The 15974-nt window shown below is 39.7% G+C and overlaps 1 protein-coding gene across 7 annotated transcripts in view; it reads right to left on the bottom strand.

Moving 5' to 3' along the window:
• Positions 1-15974, bottom strand: part of RAPGEF2 (Rap guanine nucleotide exchange factor 2) — a 194891-nt gene that overhangs the window by 126023 nt on the left and 52894 nt on the right. For all 7 annotated transcript variants that reach the window (XM_040601264.1, XM_040601236.1, XM_040601215.1 and 4 more), the window contains exons 2-3: positions 7979-8049; positions 4344-4400 (exon numbers count right to left, since the gene is read on the bottom strand). In XM_040601264.1, the coding sequence (XP_040457198.1) occupies positions 4344-4400; positions 7979-8049 (128 nt within the window). The remainder of the gene's footprint in view (positions 1-4343; positions 4401-7978; positions 8050-15974) is intronic.

Genomic DNA, 15974 nt, shown 5'->3' with positions numbered 1-15974 from the left:
CCCCAGGGCCTTTGTGCAAAACTCCTAACGTAACCTGAACCAAAGCTACGGAAAACCAACGGCTTCCAGCATTTTTCAGACATTCTGCTCTACCTTATGAAAGGCACTAACATTTTCATCTAGTAAAACCATAAGCATTTGAGTTGCAACCAACAAATGGCGCTCCTTTATTTCTTTTCCAGATTTCATTCGTTTCAGGCCCTGACGGCTAAGCCAAGGCAGGCTCCGGGGAAGGCTGCATGCCAGCCCAAAACAAGTGGGTCAGGGTCTTGGGATTTGCCATGGTGCTGTAACTGGACGATGATATTACACCTACCTGACCTGAGAATTTAGTTCTGAACATGGAAATATCCAAAAAGACCAGTTGAAATTATGCATCTTTACCCTTTTTTCAGTCTTCTCCACTTCTCATGCCTTACTCTCTTTCATCCACCCCACTCCCCCACGTAAGCACTACAGTCTTAACACAAGTGGATGTTTTTCATCCCACATTGTATGACAAGCAGGGAATGAGGAAAAAAAATCAAGAAAAATGTAATTTTACAAATACGACTATTTGTTACACAACCTGCCTACCATAGCCAGTAATTTAGAAACTAAAAAAATTACTAATTCTCATTTCAGCTGTGGACATTCTCTGCAGTAATAACTCAGTTTTCCACATAACATTTTTTCTCTCCAATCTCCAGTTTATATGTAGACCCACTTTTTTTTTTCCCACAATACAGTCCTCTAAAAGCACTGAGTTTCATTAAAGCCCAGAAGGCTGTAAAACTGAATGACGTAAAAGCACACAAACATGTTGACATTAGACAAGAGCTTTTTCCAGACATAGACATTAACACTACAATTCAGTTCAAGATGTCCAAGAGATAACTACTATTCTTTAAACACTTGTCCTTTTTTAAGAATCAACACTATCAAACCCAGCAGCATACTACTGAAGTGCTACAGACTAAGAAATCTGTTACTGACAAAAGCTTAAGCTCAAAATACATGTTTTGCAGTCTTCTCTAGTAGGGACATGCAGGTGGTACGAGCATATATCCTATCAGGCTTTCATGCAAAGTTCTCCAACACACTTTACAATAACATGGGTTGGGGCTTCCTTTGTTGTTTTTTTTTGGTTGGTTGGTTGGTTGTTTTTTTTTTAAATTACAAGCAGCAGCTAAGTTAGTTCCAGGTTCTATTATTCAGAAACCAAAGTGAATATGGTCACAAAAACCTATTGTGCACGGCAATTCAGAAACGCATGAGATTTTATTATCAAATAACTTTGGACAGCAGGTCATCAAAACTTAAAATATTTTCTGCCAATCCACTATCTTTACAGAAGAAAATAAGACTTCCTTAGAGAAAGAGTAAGCCAAACACCACTGACGCATACAGCCAGAAATATCAAACAGCACGGCTTAAAGCCACATACAACCCCTGTATAACTGATGAGGGAAAAAAGGGGTGCTTCTTTTATTAGGGATATATTCATCTGCTTATATGCAAAATATTCATTGCCAAGGATTCCTCTCTGTCATCACAGCAAACATTTACATTTTGATTTGAAAAATGCTGTTCAACTTTGTCAAGAGGTATACACACCCTCTACAAATCTGCTAGAACTCTGGTTTACAAAGAAAATGTTAACTTACTGTTGGAAACTGCCAGAATTACTATTATGCAGATATGAAAAAAGAACTATTTTTCTTTGACCTACAGATAAAATATATATCAAGTGATCAAACTAAATTTTTTTAAAAAAAAATTTTATGGGATCTTTAAATAGATTTGAATAAAGGTAGCAGGTAGAAAAGAAGAAGAAAAAAAGAACAAGCTAAAAAACCCCACAGATACACGTGTCAAGTAAACCTCAGTTCAGAAATTTTGCCTTGCAGGTTTTAAGCCCCTGTATCATTAACTTCCCATCAAATGAAAGTAATAGGATGACTGGCAAATGAAGAATAACTCAAGCTGAACTGCCAGTTTTAATAACCCAGTTTCCATTTAAACAGCAAAATGGCCGTAGGGTTTGAGAATTTGTCACTACCATGTACACCCGCTGATAGTAAAGTAAATGCAGATGAGATGAGCTAATTTTAAATAACGTGCTCCATTTTATCCCTGTAGTCATAAAAGTATCTATAGAGATACTACAAAAGTTAACAACTTTTTTTTAAAAAGTGGATAAAAAATAGTTCCTGTGTTTCTGCAGAATACGGATAGTTATTTTCAGCATTACAAACATGCAATCCAGATTCACCTTTTTACAAGTACAGCTGGCAACACATACATAAAACAAAATTTTCACAATGAAGAAGTTTTGATAAATATAGCAACTGTATTAGCTTTCACGTTGGCATTTAGGAATAAAGATTTAGCTTATCCACACTGAGACATTAAGTTCTGCCTCAGGGAGCTCACACACACAGGTCAATTAACAGCTCCAACAGTTGCAGCTATTTTAATAGATTTTTCTAACGAACACAAAAGCTTAGCACCCAATTTAAGATTTCAATGCAAGTCACACAATTGCGGGAGTGTGTGGGGGGGGGAAATAATAAGAACTGTAACTTAAGCGTTCAAATTTAATGCTTTTTTAAACATCCACCTTCATAACCAAAATAAGAGCTTCAAGTGATAAATTCTGCCATATTCAATAAAAAGTGACCAGGTTTTATGCTCCAGGCTCATTTCCTATAGCTTATAACTGTGTGGATTGATTCTAACCTGGCTATCATATTGCTTATCACCTGTAGTACTCAAAGAATATTTCCACACATGTACATTGTGTAATTGGAATCCTGTTTTTTAGAAGGATATGTCTTAGGTAGATATGCTGAATTTGTGAAACAAAAAAAAGGATTACTTCAAGTTCATTATCCCAAAAATAGAACACTGAAGTTAGACTGCAGGTTTCATGGGCTTTTCCTACCAAGTAGCTCTCAAATTGTTCAGTAAAATAAAACGTAAATCTACAACTCTGAGTAAGAGGACATACATTCCTGGCTTCCAAATACTGAATTTTAACTATTATGTTTTAAATAAAAAAACATTCAATGTTAACTTTCAGGTTTAGCCCATTAAGCATTAAACCAGAGATGTGAAATTCTAAAGCAAGCACATTTTGCTTTATCTATACCCAGAAAGTGCCAAACTGCCCATTAAATCTACTGAATAAATCATGGGGCGGGGGGAAAATGTCAAGAAGCGAGTAAATAGGAATGACAGGCAAACAACTAAAGGGAAGATGAAGTCACATGAAAGGAGTGACAAAGGAAATCAGTGCAAAAGAATTGCAAAAAGCATTTCTAGTTAACCCAGATTTCACAGTGTTCTCTTTGCGCGCTTTATTTTCTCAGGCACATATTTCCTAGTAACTTTTGCCTGCCTTGCGTACACATATAACTAGCAGCCTTGATTCATTCAGCATATAATTCAAATTTAAACCAACAGTTAGAATGAGCCAAGATACTGGGTCTAAACAAAAACTCTAGTACAAATAATGGACACAAACCAACTGCCTAGAAAAGAACAAATCACCAGCACAACGGTCACTAGCAAATCAGTCTGTAAAATTAATAAATATTATGTTGGCATAATTAAAATTATCTATGCACCTATACAGTGTGTCCTTGTGCATTTCCCATACATAACTGATTACTGGGTTTCATTAGACATTAATTTTGCTGAATGGTCAAGGCTTAGCATTACAGTTTTTAATCATATATTCCTCCTGGTGGTCAATACAGGAAAAATTGCACATGTATAAAAGAAGGCATACAAGTGAATTCTTTGAGTGCTTAAATGTTAAAATAATACCAGACAACCCAGAAAAATATGCATTCAGAGTCTGGTTTATGGGCATTAAGTGAAAATCTGATCAACTTTTTGTTTCGACAAGTTTCTTGCATAAATACAGCAATTGCAGTCCTCAGATCTCTACTGTAAATCTGAGCTGACATTAGATCACATCCCTGCTAATTATAAGCCGTGTTAGATATGTCAATTTGGCACCTCTGACATGAAAACCTAGTTGCTACTACTTTGAAAAAATTGGGGGAGACTAAATGACAATTTACTCTAATAAGGATACATCGCACATCTCCTAATTCTATATAATCTCATTGGTTACAAGAATTAATGCAACACACATCACCAAGCAAGTATCACTGTTAGCTCCCTCCCTGGCACCAGCAAGTTTCTCCGTTTGAAGCCGAAAATGATGTAGCTCATTTATGTTTACAGACTGTGCGCTGTGCAAGGGAGTTGGCATTAAACACCTGTCCTTAACACACTTTAAAATGAATTAATTCTTTGAACATCATACAAAAGGAAGCAGAGATACTTACTAGTACAGAACTTCATTTGCTTCATGCCTTTCATATCTAACAGTTTCACACATCAGTCTGAAAGAGAAGGAAAGAAGTAATTTTTAATTATGATTCCTATCCGTTGCACAAAGACTTCACATTCTAAAGTTAGGCAGCATTTTCACACTTGCCTCCAGCACTTGCAGAAACCAACCATCAATTTAAAGCTAAGTTGGTTTTTAATTTAAGAGAACAAATTGATAAATCTAAGCGTTAAAGTTCTTAGTTCATCCAAGATCAGATTTGATTTAGAACACTAGATGTAATTGCTCCCATAAATAAAAAAAAAAAGTTCTATAAAATGGGTAAAATGATACTTATCTCATTTTATTGAGTGATCTGATAAAAGTAAGTTGCTTTGTAAGGAAACAATTCAGAATTTTAGAATGATGGAAATTTATGATATGTAATACTAATCAGAGATACTATGATGTACAAACTGCTCCCATTTTCAAGTCAGGCCAAACAGACAAAACAAGAAATTATGTTGCATGGTAAATCGATGCTCCTCATTTTGCTAAAATTCAGCAACTTAAAAATCACCATAAGATTTTAATGCTGAAATCTCAAGAGGGCTCAAAGTGGAGAGAATTTCCTGCAGGAAAGTCCTCTGTCTAAAGGGGAGGATTAAAGTACTTTCACATTCACTGTCTGCCTGACAAATGTGGCATAACGGAGAGTAACTGTAACAGAATTTACAACATATTAGGAAATGCAACGTCAACTTGATTAAAAAAAATCAACATGCCATTTCTGTTTATTGTTTTAAGGAAATGGACCCTGTAAATTACTGGGGGGGTGGGAAGGACACAAACTCCAATGCCTCCCTTGGCCTTTCTATGGCTGTAAAAAAGATTGCAAACACCAAGGCTATTTGACAGACAGTCAGACAGATATTTGCCTAAGAGGCTCATGTGAACATTCAAATAAGGAGCTATATTTAAATTTGGGAAAGAAGTTTTCATTCCTCGCAGGATCAATCACCAGAACCGCAGTGCACCAACGACTGGCTGCCTGCAATGATATCCTAAGCGGACAAAAGCTCTCAAGAATTGCTGCTCAAGAAAAGTCTCAGAAAAGTTGATCTGAGGCCTAGAAGAGCTGGTCTGGGTTTGATGTGACATCGAAAAGGCTTCTTATTGCCATTTCCCATGATTTCCTAGATCATGCTTTTCAATAGCCAACAGACTGCTACAAAAGTTACCTTAGCACTTATCTCTCTCAGGATTTACTTCTTAATTCAGCACACTAAGAAATAATGCTTTTACTCCCCAAAAGCAGAAGGCTTATAGTGGTACCCTGATTATTCATAAATTGTTAGAAAATCAGATTTTAATGCGGGGGGGGGGGGGGGGGGGGGGGCGGGGGGAGGTGATTAAGTTTTACTACCACAGCCCTTCCCCCAGTCTAGTGGTTTAGATCTACTCTTTGGACCATCTTTGAGAACTATTATTATAGGCAATATCTGTATTGTTTATAATTAAGTATTATGGATTGTATATCAACTTCATATAATGAAAAACCTTCTTGCTTCCTGGCACAGCAAAAAACGTTTAGAACCACAGAAGCTTCTCTTTTTCAGATACTGCTCCCCGCCATAAAATGGGGTCTTGCCAAAATCTTTTACAGACATCAAAAACCTACTGTCAGCTTCTACCTCCTGGGTCCTTATCTTCTCTTTCTGATCCTGTTTTGAGAGGGAGGGGGAGAGTGGACATGAGGTTACTAGTAAGAAGCTACCAGAAGAAAAGTCATTGCTAGCAGTCAGATTTAAAAATTAAGATACTGCCCAAGGATAGTCTGCGACTTACTGGCCTGAAATGATGCTGGGCAACAGGCCATCTAAGAGTAGGAGTTATAAGAAACAGAATCACTTTAACAAGCAAGTTTTGTTTCCCTCTGAACTGGGAGCGAAGGAAGTACATTCTTGATAAAGTCACGCAAGTTCACTACTGGCACCATCTGAGTTTTAAAGCAATTTGGTCCCATTATTAGGACAGTAACAGGGGAGAAAATACCTCTTACAGAAGGTAGCCAAGTGTTCCAATTCTTGTGTTAAACTGGAACAGTTAGAAATTACAGTGACCAAGTAGTATAAACTAGATTACTTCCTCAACTATTTGAAAAATTGAATTAGGTCTGGTCAATACTGGTGTCTAGTTTTTGCTCAAACAATGACCTTAGTCTGCTTCCTAAAGAAACGTAATAAATTCAAGATGAGATCATCAGCAAGCCACAAGGTAAGTTATTCACTACTAAATGCTATATTTAATAAGCTAGTTTTATAACGCATCTCGGAGGTTTCTGTGGCATCCCAGGGCCACAAGAAATGTTGTATCCTAAAGGATACTATAAAAGCCTTCTGTCCCACATCTGCCAAGCGCCCAGCCTTTCCCATGTATGGTTCTGTAAACAGAAGCTCTCTTCTAGGAATTCATGCGCTGGGAGAGCAAGTTCCACACATTCCTCAGCAAGAACCTCATTCTGCACAGGAAGCCAAGAAGCACACATCAACATACCACAGCACCATGTGTGCACACTTTGATCTTTGTAAATAAGTTAACACCAGTTCAGCCCCAGCTATGCAAAACTTGATGTGCTAAAAGTCTTGCACATAATCACATAACACAAAATACTTTAACTGAATGTGATCGTGGCCTCCTTCCAAAGCAAAAGTAATTACAGAGACTCCTTTGAAGTCCACATTCAACATTGCAAAAAGTGTCTTGAGCACTTTGGGAGAAACAAAACCCCGCCTTTTATTTTCTCCAAATTACAGAATATTGGCTTGGGAATGCAGACTCTGAGAGAAGGATGAAGCAAGAGGCCAGAAATTAGAACCTAAGCCAGCATCAACCAAGTCAAAGTTAATTCAGCATTTTCAGATGTGGCAAATGTTGGCAAACCCCAGGATGCAACAGAACAGTAATTCACCCTCCCTCGCCACAGAGTGTACAGAAGTGCTGGCCACCCCCTGCACCTGCCAGCCCCACACCGATGTCCGAACACCCTTAGAATCCTCCGCTGTAAGATGTTTATGCGAGGACAACTGAAACAACTACCTAAAAATCAAACACACACAAGTCTTTACAAAAAATAGGAAGTTCATCTGGAAGTTTTTATTTGAATTTATTCACTTCATGAAGCATTTTAATTAAAAAAATACGTGGCTGACATTTACTAGTAATTTTTTACGAAGTATCATTTGCATGTGTAGTTAATAATTTGTCTAAAACTTCCACACAAAAGCAAGCACAAACTGAAACAGAAGCTAAATAACAGACTATGCTCTCATGATTATCGTATTACATAAGTGATTTAGACTTTAATTCAGGACTGGAACATGTACTCTGCATGCAAAGCATTTACTACTAGCCTGAAAGTTTGAAAAGAAAACACACACATCCACAACAGAAATTAGAAGGAACAAATAGGGATACATACACAAGGGGTAAGTGTCAGGACAGTAACAAAGGGAAGAAATGGCTGCAGTGACAGCCAGCTTTTCGGTTTGAGGTATTGTACTTAAGAGTAGTGCACAGTTACCAAACCTACTGTTTCTTTGCTTTGTTAGTGCATTAACAAATATGTAGTTTTAATGATAAGAATCATACCTTAGCTGATGCTCTCTGAGATTAGACAAAGCTTCCATTCCATGTAAATAGGAATACACAATCTCCAAATCCTACAAACAAAGGAAAATGTTATTAGGATTCTCGATTTGGACAAAGCTGTTAAAATCGTGGTTTTGCAAAACATCCAGAGCTTTGCTAATAGGGAAGGCAGGAACATTTGAAATAACACATTTACAAGAGGTTAAAGGCAAGTTGCAGGAATACCTTCGATTATATGTTGGAACCTGACATAGGGAAGAATGATGGTATGTCCACATCAAAAAAAAAACACAGACACAGAAACCTTTCTGCTTTTGCTGTCATTACTCATTTCCAGGAAACAAGCCTGCTTCAGAACTCCAGTGAGATAACTTGCAACTACCACTGTCCCGCTTCCCAATGCCAACGTATCCAAAACTCTTCATTTATTTCATAAAGCAAGCTCATGGACACTGGTCTTTTCATGTTCAGGGGAAAGGAAAAGGTACAAAACAGTCTAACAAAATACCCCATTGTGCATAAATATTTATGAAATTCTATCTTCAAATGGAAGGTAAAACACAAGCCTAAATCAGAAAAAAAGTCATAAATATAATCCTAGTTACATGGTGAAGTGTTACATTCAACCACGTGGACCTCCAATATCCAGGTCACAAAACAACATTAATAAAGATATGAAAACAACATTCAAGACTAAAACTTCCTAACATGCAACTATGGAAACACTAATGTCAGTCTAGAGGCTTTGCTAATGTTATACTTAAAAATCACTACAGCACTTAAGAAAAAAAATTCAGTGCAGTCCACAACTTCTAGGGTGATTTAACTTTGATTCACTGATTTGATTCTGTTTCATCATCCATTTTTTCAAACATGCTAGTTAAGAGACAAAAAAAATCAGAGCATTGCCTTGCAACCACTAGCTGAGGCTGACAAAGTTGAGCATAAATTACCAGTCTCATAACTTAAGAAGATGTTTTCAAGTAACGGAACATATCAAAGCTATGAATTTATGAAAGATTTGGTCACTGAGAAAAATCTGTGTATTTAAAATTGACCATGGAGTACAGAAATACTTCAGTGTTCAGACACAATGAAGGAATACTAGATGTGGTATTTGGGCAAAGACATTAGGACTGAAGCTGCACTTGAATTCAAGTAAGAAAAATAAAATATAGTTAAAGACATTGTATAGAAGTGTTACTGTACTTGTTTAAACCATGGCATAGATCAGAAAAGATACCAGGATTTACACTCAATGTTTAAGACAAAATAGATGTCTTTCATTCAGCACCAAAACAAATCTCTTTTTCTCACACTGAAAAAAGTAAATATTCAGTTTGAAAAAGTAGAAGAAATGCACAAAGCCAAAATGCTGCAACGTCACTTCTATTCCGGTCCTTCTGTTCCCTTGCCCTCCAGAGGCTCTGGCCCTCCTGTGGGGAGGGGAGGACACATGAAGAAGAGAGGTAATTATGCGTGGTTTGGGATGGAGGGACCTTGCACATAGAAGGCTTTGAAGAGAGAGTACAATACTAGATTGCCTTTTTTTTTTTTTCTAATACTAACAAAAGCATATGAAAGGGCATGTCTGCTGCAGTCAGTGGCCTGCTCACTTGCCAAACAGGCAGGGGGTGAGCCAAGGCCCCCAGGAGCTCTGTGCTGGTGGCAGGGTACGACACAAGCCTGACAGTCCCGTGGCACTGCTGCCACTCATCCTGGCCTGCCAGACTCCGCAGCACAAGCCAGCGGCTGCCGTGGGAAGCTGGGAGTGGACCACTGAGAATCAGATGCTCATAGCGGTGGATTACACAGAAATGAGCCTGACCAGAAGGTGCTACTGTAATTCATTGCCAGCAAGCCTGGCCAGCAGCAAGCAGAGGCAAAACAGCAGAGTAACCTTCCGCCACCAGCTCGCACTGAGATCTCTCTCAAGTGACACAGATTTTATCTGCAGTAAAGGATTCACAGTAATAAAGAATCATTAAGCATGCTGGCTTACAGGGATCCACAGATCTAAAACTGTGTGGTAAAAGGGAACCATGGGCATTTGGTTTCCAAAACTGCTGGGTGACACAAACTAATGCCCAACCCTACAAGTATACGAAGTAGTAAAGAACACAGGTTATGTTCCCAGAGAAGTGCACCTGAAGTGACTCAAAGCAAGAGGAATGCATTAAATCACTGACAGGAGTCATTGTAACCAGTTTCACAAACAAGACAGGGTATGTTTACTGAACACTTTAAAAAAAAAAATAGCTCCTCTTCAAAACATAAGCATATGTGTCTAATATTTGCAAAGACAACATCCCATAGGTCCCCATACCAGGAACAGCAGATGGTAGAGGTCCTTCCTAAAAGAGACAAAAAATGAGATCTAAAAAGATCTGAAAAAAAAAGAGATCTAAAAAAGAGAAGGGGTAAGAAAAAAAACAAAACCTAAATAAATATTTGCTTGTGCTTTCATCATGGTTGCTGGCTGCAGCAACACAGGGAAAAGAAAAGCTAAAGACATCTCATTACAGAGAGAAATAAGGTGGGTTTGGGTTTTTATTTGCAAAAAAAAAAAAGCAGCAAGAAAACAGAGCAGTGCTCCAGGCGGCAGGGTCCTATCAAAGCACAGTCACTGTAACCCTGAAGCCCATATGCACCGGCCAGAACACGTGCTGCAGCCTGTTCTTTAAGCTGCACCTTTCTAGAAAGTGTCGAGCAGCAAACAGCTCCCTCTAGCACCAAAAGCTTGGCATGGAAACGTAACCACCACCATAAGCCTTTCAATTAAACCCTCCAGAATAGTGCAAGGTACAGAAAACTACATAGAGTCAAAAGAGATGAATTTATTTTCCTATATTGTCAGTAGGCACTGCACAGTTCCAGTCAGTCTGCAGCATTAACAAGTAGGAAAGCTATTTGGGGATCAGAACACCAAGTTATTGTCATTAAGTCATCTCAGTTTTCCATTTCAGGAAAAACTATGTTTTGCTTGCTTAGCAAACATACTCATTATCAAACATAAATAGCTGCTTCAACTTCTTAATTAAAAGTGGATTAATGGAATGCAAGAGTCTCTCAGAAATATTTGTCCCAAGTATTGTAAAATCCTGAACAGATTCCAAATGCTCAAAACGATGGTTTAATAAAAGCCATTTCACACAATGCATCCACATAAACTTAGGCATGTAAGCGATGAAAGTTTTTCATTTTGATATTCTAGACGCTTGCCAAAAAGCTAGAATTTTACAATTCTCAGGAAAAGAACTTTGTCCTTTGAGGACATAGCCTGCGCGTGGGATTGATGCCAGCTGGCTAGCAAAACCTTAACGCGGCAGCTAAATTGAAGCCCCCCCGTGACTGACACAAACGTTTCTGCTGGCTCCCATGGCCAGAAAGCTGCCCCTAAGGAAGCCACCGAAGGCGGAGCAGCGTGCAGGTGACAGTAGCAGGCTGCTGCCGATTTTTTGGTGGTGGGTTTTACACCGCTCGTACTCCACAAGGTGGCAGGCTGAGCCAGCCAAACCGCAGGAAAAGGCCGCCCTGACACAGCTTCTCCCTTTATTTTTTTTTTAAATAACTTTGTAACAGTTTATAAAAGTCAAGAGGAACAAAGCTCATCATCACCGCTACAACTGGTTAAATTACCTGCTATAGGAAGGACTATTTAGATAAAAGCACGGAAGAACTTTCTGCTTTGTAGTTTTATCCAACCAACAGAATTGAGAAAAAAAAAAAAATAATAGCAAAAGCAATGCAAAGGCTTAGCTGATCTTGCTATAAGAGCCAAGTTCTACTCAAAGATTGTGGCAACAGCTTAAGGAAACATCTCAATGGAAGCTCCAAACCCAAAAATTAAACGCAAAGCACAAATTAGTGCAGTTTTTAAAGCATGTTTTCATTTAAATGAAGGCTAAAAGACTGAAATCTAATCTGTGCTTAAATTTGTACTGCAGGCAAAGTTGTATGCTTGGGTCGCTGTGTGCGGAGCAGCCCAAAATTTGTTTAATTCAGTGTTATTTCTTAATTTGTTTCCACAGTGTCAGCCAGCTTCGTTTAAAGTTCTGACTGTACTATGAAACAAAACAGAGAGACTCGAGCTTTAGCACAGCTCAACGTCAATTAGATCTGTAAAAACCTGTCAGTCTGCAACCTTACCTCTGGTCTCCGTGCTAATAAAATTCTGCATACATTTATGCCCAAACATTTCTATCCATTTCATTTGTGCTTCAGACTTATTTAGTAATGCCAGTTACACAAACCAGACAAACCCAAACTAGAATGTTGGTCCCAAATTCATACTAGCTTAATGAAGAAATCTGTACTTTACTAAAGTGATAGAAACATGGAAATGTGCTACTTTGGACTGAAAATGTTAAATCTCTCAAAAAAGCACAGACTTACATTGGTTTTGTCCCTGGTTTGCATTAAGGTATGAAACTGCAGGCCTAATTCAACTATTCGTCCTTGACACAGTTAAAAAGGAAAATGCAGAGCTGAGAAATTCACTGTTCTCAGCGAGATATTCACTAATTTCTGCAAAGTTGCAAATAAGTGGAGAGCAGCTTTCATCTTATAATAGTTTGGCTTATTTTAAATCAAAGGGTAAAAATAAAGTACAAGCTAATTCTTTAATTCACTGTCTTGGAGGATGAAAACAAGGAAAAGGACACCTAATATTCACCTTAGGCTCAAAAAGGTCTGCTGCTGAGTGTAGAACAGGTTTTGAAAGGCTGATCTTTGTTCAAATAACCATCTTTATCTCACATTCAGTCAACCGGCAGTAGCACCAGGCTCGGGGGGTGGGGGGGTGGGGGGTGTGCACCCACTCCCCATCACACCTGGCAGCTCCAGACCCCATCCCAAGCCAGGTTTCGCTGTTGTGAAAATGGGAGGTCCCACCCTGTCCCTCCCCACCACGCTCCTGCCACCTCCCTGGCCCCAGGACAAACACCCACACATGGGGACCCAGCTTCAAGCCTCTCTGTTGGCAGCATGAGACCCACGAGGTCCAACGTAAGGGCCACGGAGGCAACAGCCCACGTGGTGGGGAGAAGGTAGGACCTCAGAGTCTTCCATGGCTTTAAATGTACCATGAAACTGCCAGCAGGAAGGGAGGTGTTTGTCATTTCTAGACGGTTGACTAAGCAGTTATTTTAGCTCGAAGTAGAACCTCCCTTTTCTTTTCAAGTATTTCAATGCTTTTTCCCCAAAATTGTGATATACTAACAAAAGCAACAATGCCAGGTTTTTCTTCCTAGTACGGAATGAAGCCATGATCCAAATCCGGGTTGCTGAAGTCCTGTCTCTCTTTCCTTGTAGCTGCAGGACCCTGTATTTTTCCCTTTCCTTCTCACATCCAGCACCTGAAGTCACTTGACTCTCTGACACTCGGGCAGCTATACCAAGCATTTATATTTTCTTTTCTTCCCTCTAGCACTGATTTAGCACTTGCCTGTCGGGCTGCCTGTACTGGCTCACCGAGGCCAAAGCAGCACCAGAAGAGACAGACTGGACTATAGCAACATCAACCCCACCTGGCTCAAACAGAAATTTCCATGTCCACTGTCTGCTCCCGAGTAGGATCACAGCTGGTTCACAGGAACATGCCAGGCTCTCGCCAGCAGCAGCTGAGGAGACTGTGGCTGTTACCGCCTTCAGAGACAGCAATGTCTGAAGGAAAGGCAGGGCCAGCGGGGAGGGGGGAAGCTGTGTCAGCCATCCCAGCCAAACCTATCTCCAAAGGCAAGACCTCACCCTAAGGGTGAGCTCACATCTTGCAAATATCGAGCTGCCACAAAACAAGAGCAAAACCACAAAAACTGACTTACACAGTGACAAAACAAAAAATCCAGTACTGCTGATACCACCCCCCTTGCCACGCACCCGTGAAGATGAAGCATTCACGTGCACCTCCAGCTTCCCACAGTGGAAAAAACCTAAACGCAATCACAGCTGCTATGCAGGAGCATGCCCAGGTATGTACGCACTTATCAGTGAGCCATACCAAAACTAATTTGTTGAAGAGATTAAAATGAAGTATTTGTCATGTACTACAAATTTTTGACATTTTTTCTTGCATCAGGACCTTCATACTTGGGGTGGGGTCGGGGGGGCAGGTTGCCGCATGGGAAGACTGCCAGAATCCAACCTATTACACTACAATTTAAGACATTCTTTTTAACTTCACTGTAAGCTATCACAGCATTTTTCCGCAAGCCATTTTTACTAGTGTACCTAGAGATCTGTGGCTTAAAAACACCTAAAGCCAAAGTTATAGGAAACAATTTATTGACAGGATGTTGAATTGGCAAATACCTAAATATTTCATTTACATCTCTGTAAGTGAAATTACACATGTCAAATGGCCTGAATTGGTACTTCTGTGAATGAAATCCCATGAGCCATATTTTAAAGATGAATATATATTCATGTAACTCACTTTTGTAAACTTACCTGGAACAACTGTTTCCTTTATATCAGCCTATTTTGAAGCATATAAAAAACTGTAACCTATCAAAGACTAATAAAAGTTCATTCCCAAATATAGAATAAGACTGCTAATTCTTAATACATTCTTTATTCTAAGCACAGCCTAAGGTGCAAAGCTTGGTCTATTGGTTTTGCATAATGATCAAATTACATTTCCTTTAGCCAAACTTGACATTTTTAATACTGAAGTCTGATTCTTCAAACAGAAAACCTACGGAATCAGGTGACACTACCCCTTTCAATGATCTCACAGCAGGGTTGAAGGCTTCCTGTTCATCAACCACATTTAGCAGGGTTTCAGATCCCATTTTGCCCTTCTCTCCTCCTGTGGGACTGCTGTTTTCCTACCAAGAGCCAACCAGACCTACCCAGTTCACCACCCAACGCAACACAGCGCTCCCCTTCCCAAGGGGCAGCACCATCAGCTCCCAGGGAAGCTGCAAACCTGGAAACTCCGAATTCGTGACACAGATTTGAGGGCACTCGGCTCAGCAGAGTTGCTCTGATAAGCATGACCCATCACACCGCACTGCCATTAGAATTTCTTCCTTTTCTTTTGCTTGGCACAGGAAAAAATGTTAAAAGGGGAGGGGTGGGAAGCAAGAATGGGTAGTAGTGCAGGCAGGTGGGGACCAAAGCTGGGTACATGGGTAGGAAGACAACTAATTGTAGTAGAGCAGCTTTGCTGTCCCCAGTTTGCCACCCACCAGACTAGTCCACCTTTCCACAAACTGGCTGTTCCAGACGATAGCTCGGCTTGCCTTAAACCCACAGCTTTCCAGGACAATGATGAGAATCTGAAACTGAGGAGTTTCTCAAAACAAATACCTTCTTACACTCCAAACAGGTGACTGGGATTTGAAGGGGACCTTTGAAAGTGAAGGATTGTTAGAGCCATCAAATGTCAAATTAGTTACCTGAACTTCAGCCAAACGTGTTAGTGGCTACCACAGTCCTGAAAAACTTTACCATCCTAATTAAACCTGTATGAATTTGTCTCGACTAGCATGCGTTACGTTTCAGGAAATTCATGACAAAACCACTCCACAGCAATCGGGAATGACAGAGCCTGGGAGCCAGCCCTCACCAGAAGGGCACTTACAGGCCACCAAGCCAACCCAATCCTTCACTTCCCTGGCCCCAGCCGGGCAGCGGGAAAGGAATATGGAAATTTTATTGATCTTGTTAAGACTTGTTGACACACAAAATTTGGTATTTTTAGCTCCACTGTGGGGAGGGTGGGGACATTTGTTCTGGGTTACGGGTTGAATTTTTAAATTGGATTAGAAACAGGAGGAACAGGCAATTTTAATCCAGAACTGAAGAACCCACAAATGAAGCTAATCAGAAACAACTCCAAAACCTTGTAAAGAAAAAAGAGAAATCCCATTTTCCTGGTTTGTCTTAACTGGGAGTTGTCCCAGTACAAAACGAAACTATGCTTCTCCAAAGACTTCAATTGCATTTACTGCCTTGAAGTCAGAGGCTGGAGAAACACCGCAGGATTACAGTA

This window comes from Falco naumanni, chromosome 1 (genome assembly GCF_017639655.2).
Source record: "Falco naumanni isolate bFalNau1 chromosome 1, bFalNau1.pat, whole genome shotgun sequence".
In the NCBI taxonomy this organism is placed as follows: domain Eukaryota; kingdom Metazoa; phylum Chordata; class Aves; order Falconiformes; family Falconidae; genus Falco; species Falco naumanni.
Note: the sequence above shows the minus strand (reverse complement) of the source record. Positions and strands in the feature narration are given on the sequence as shown.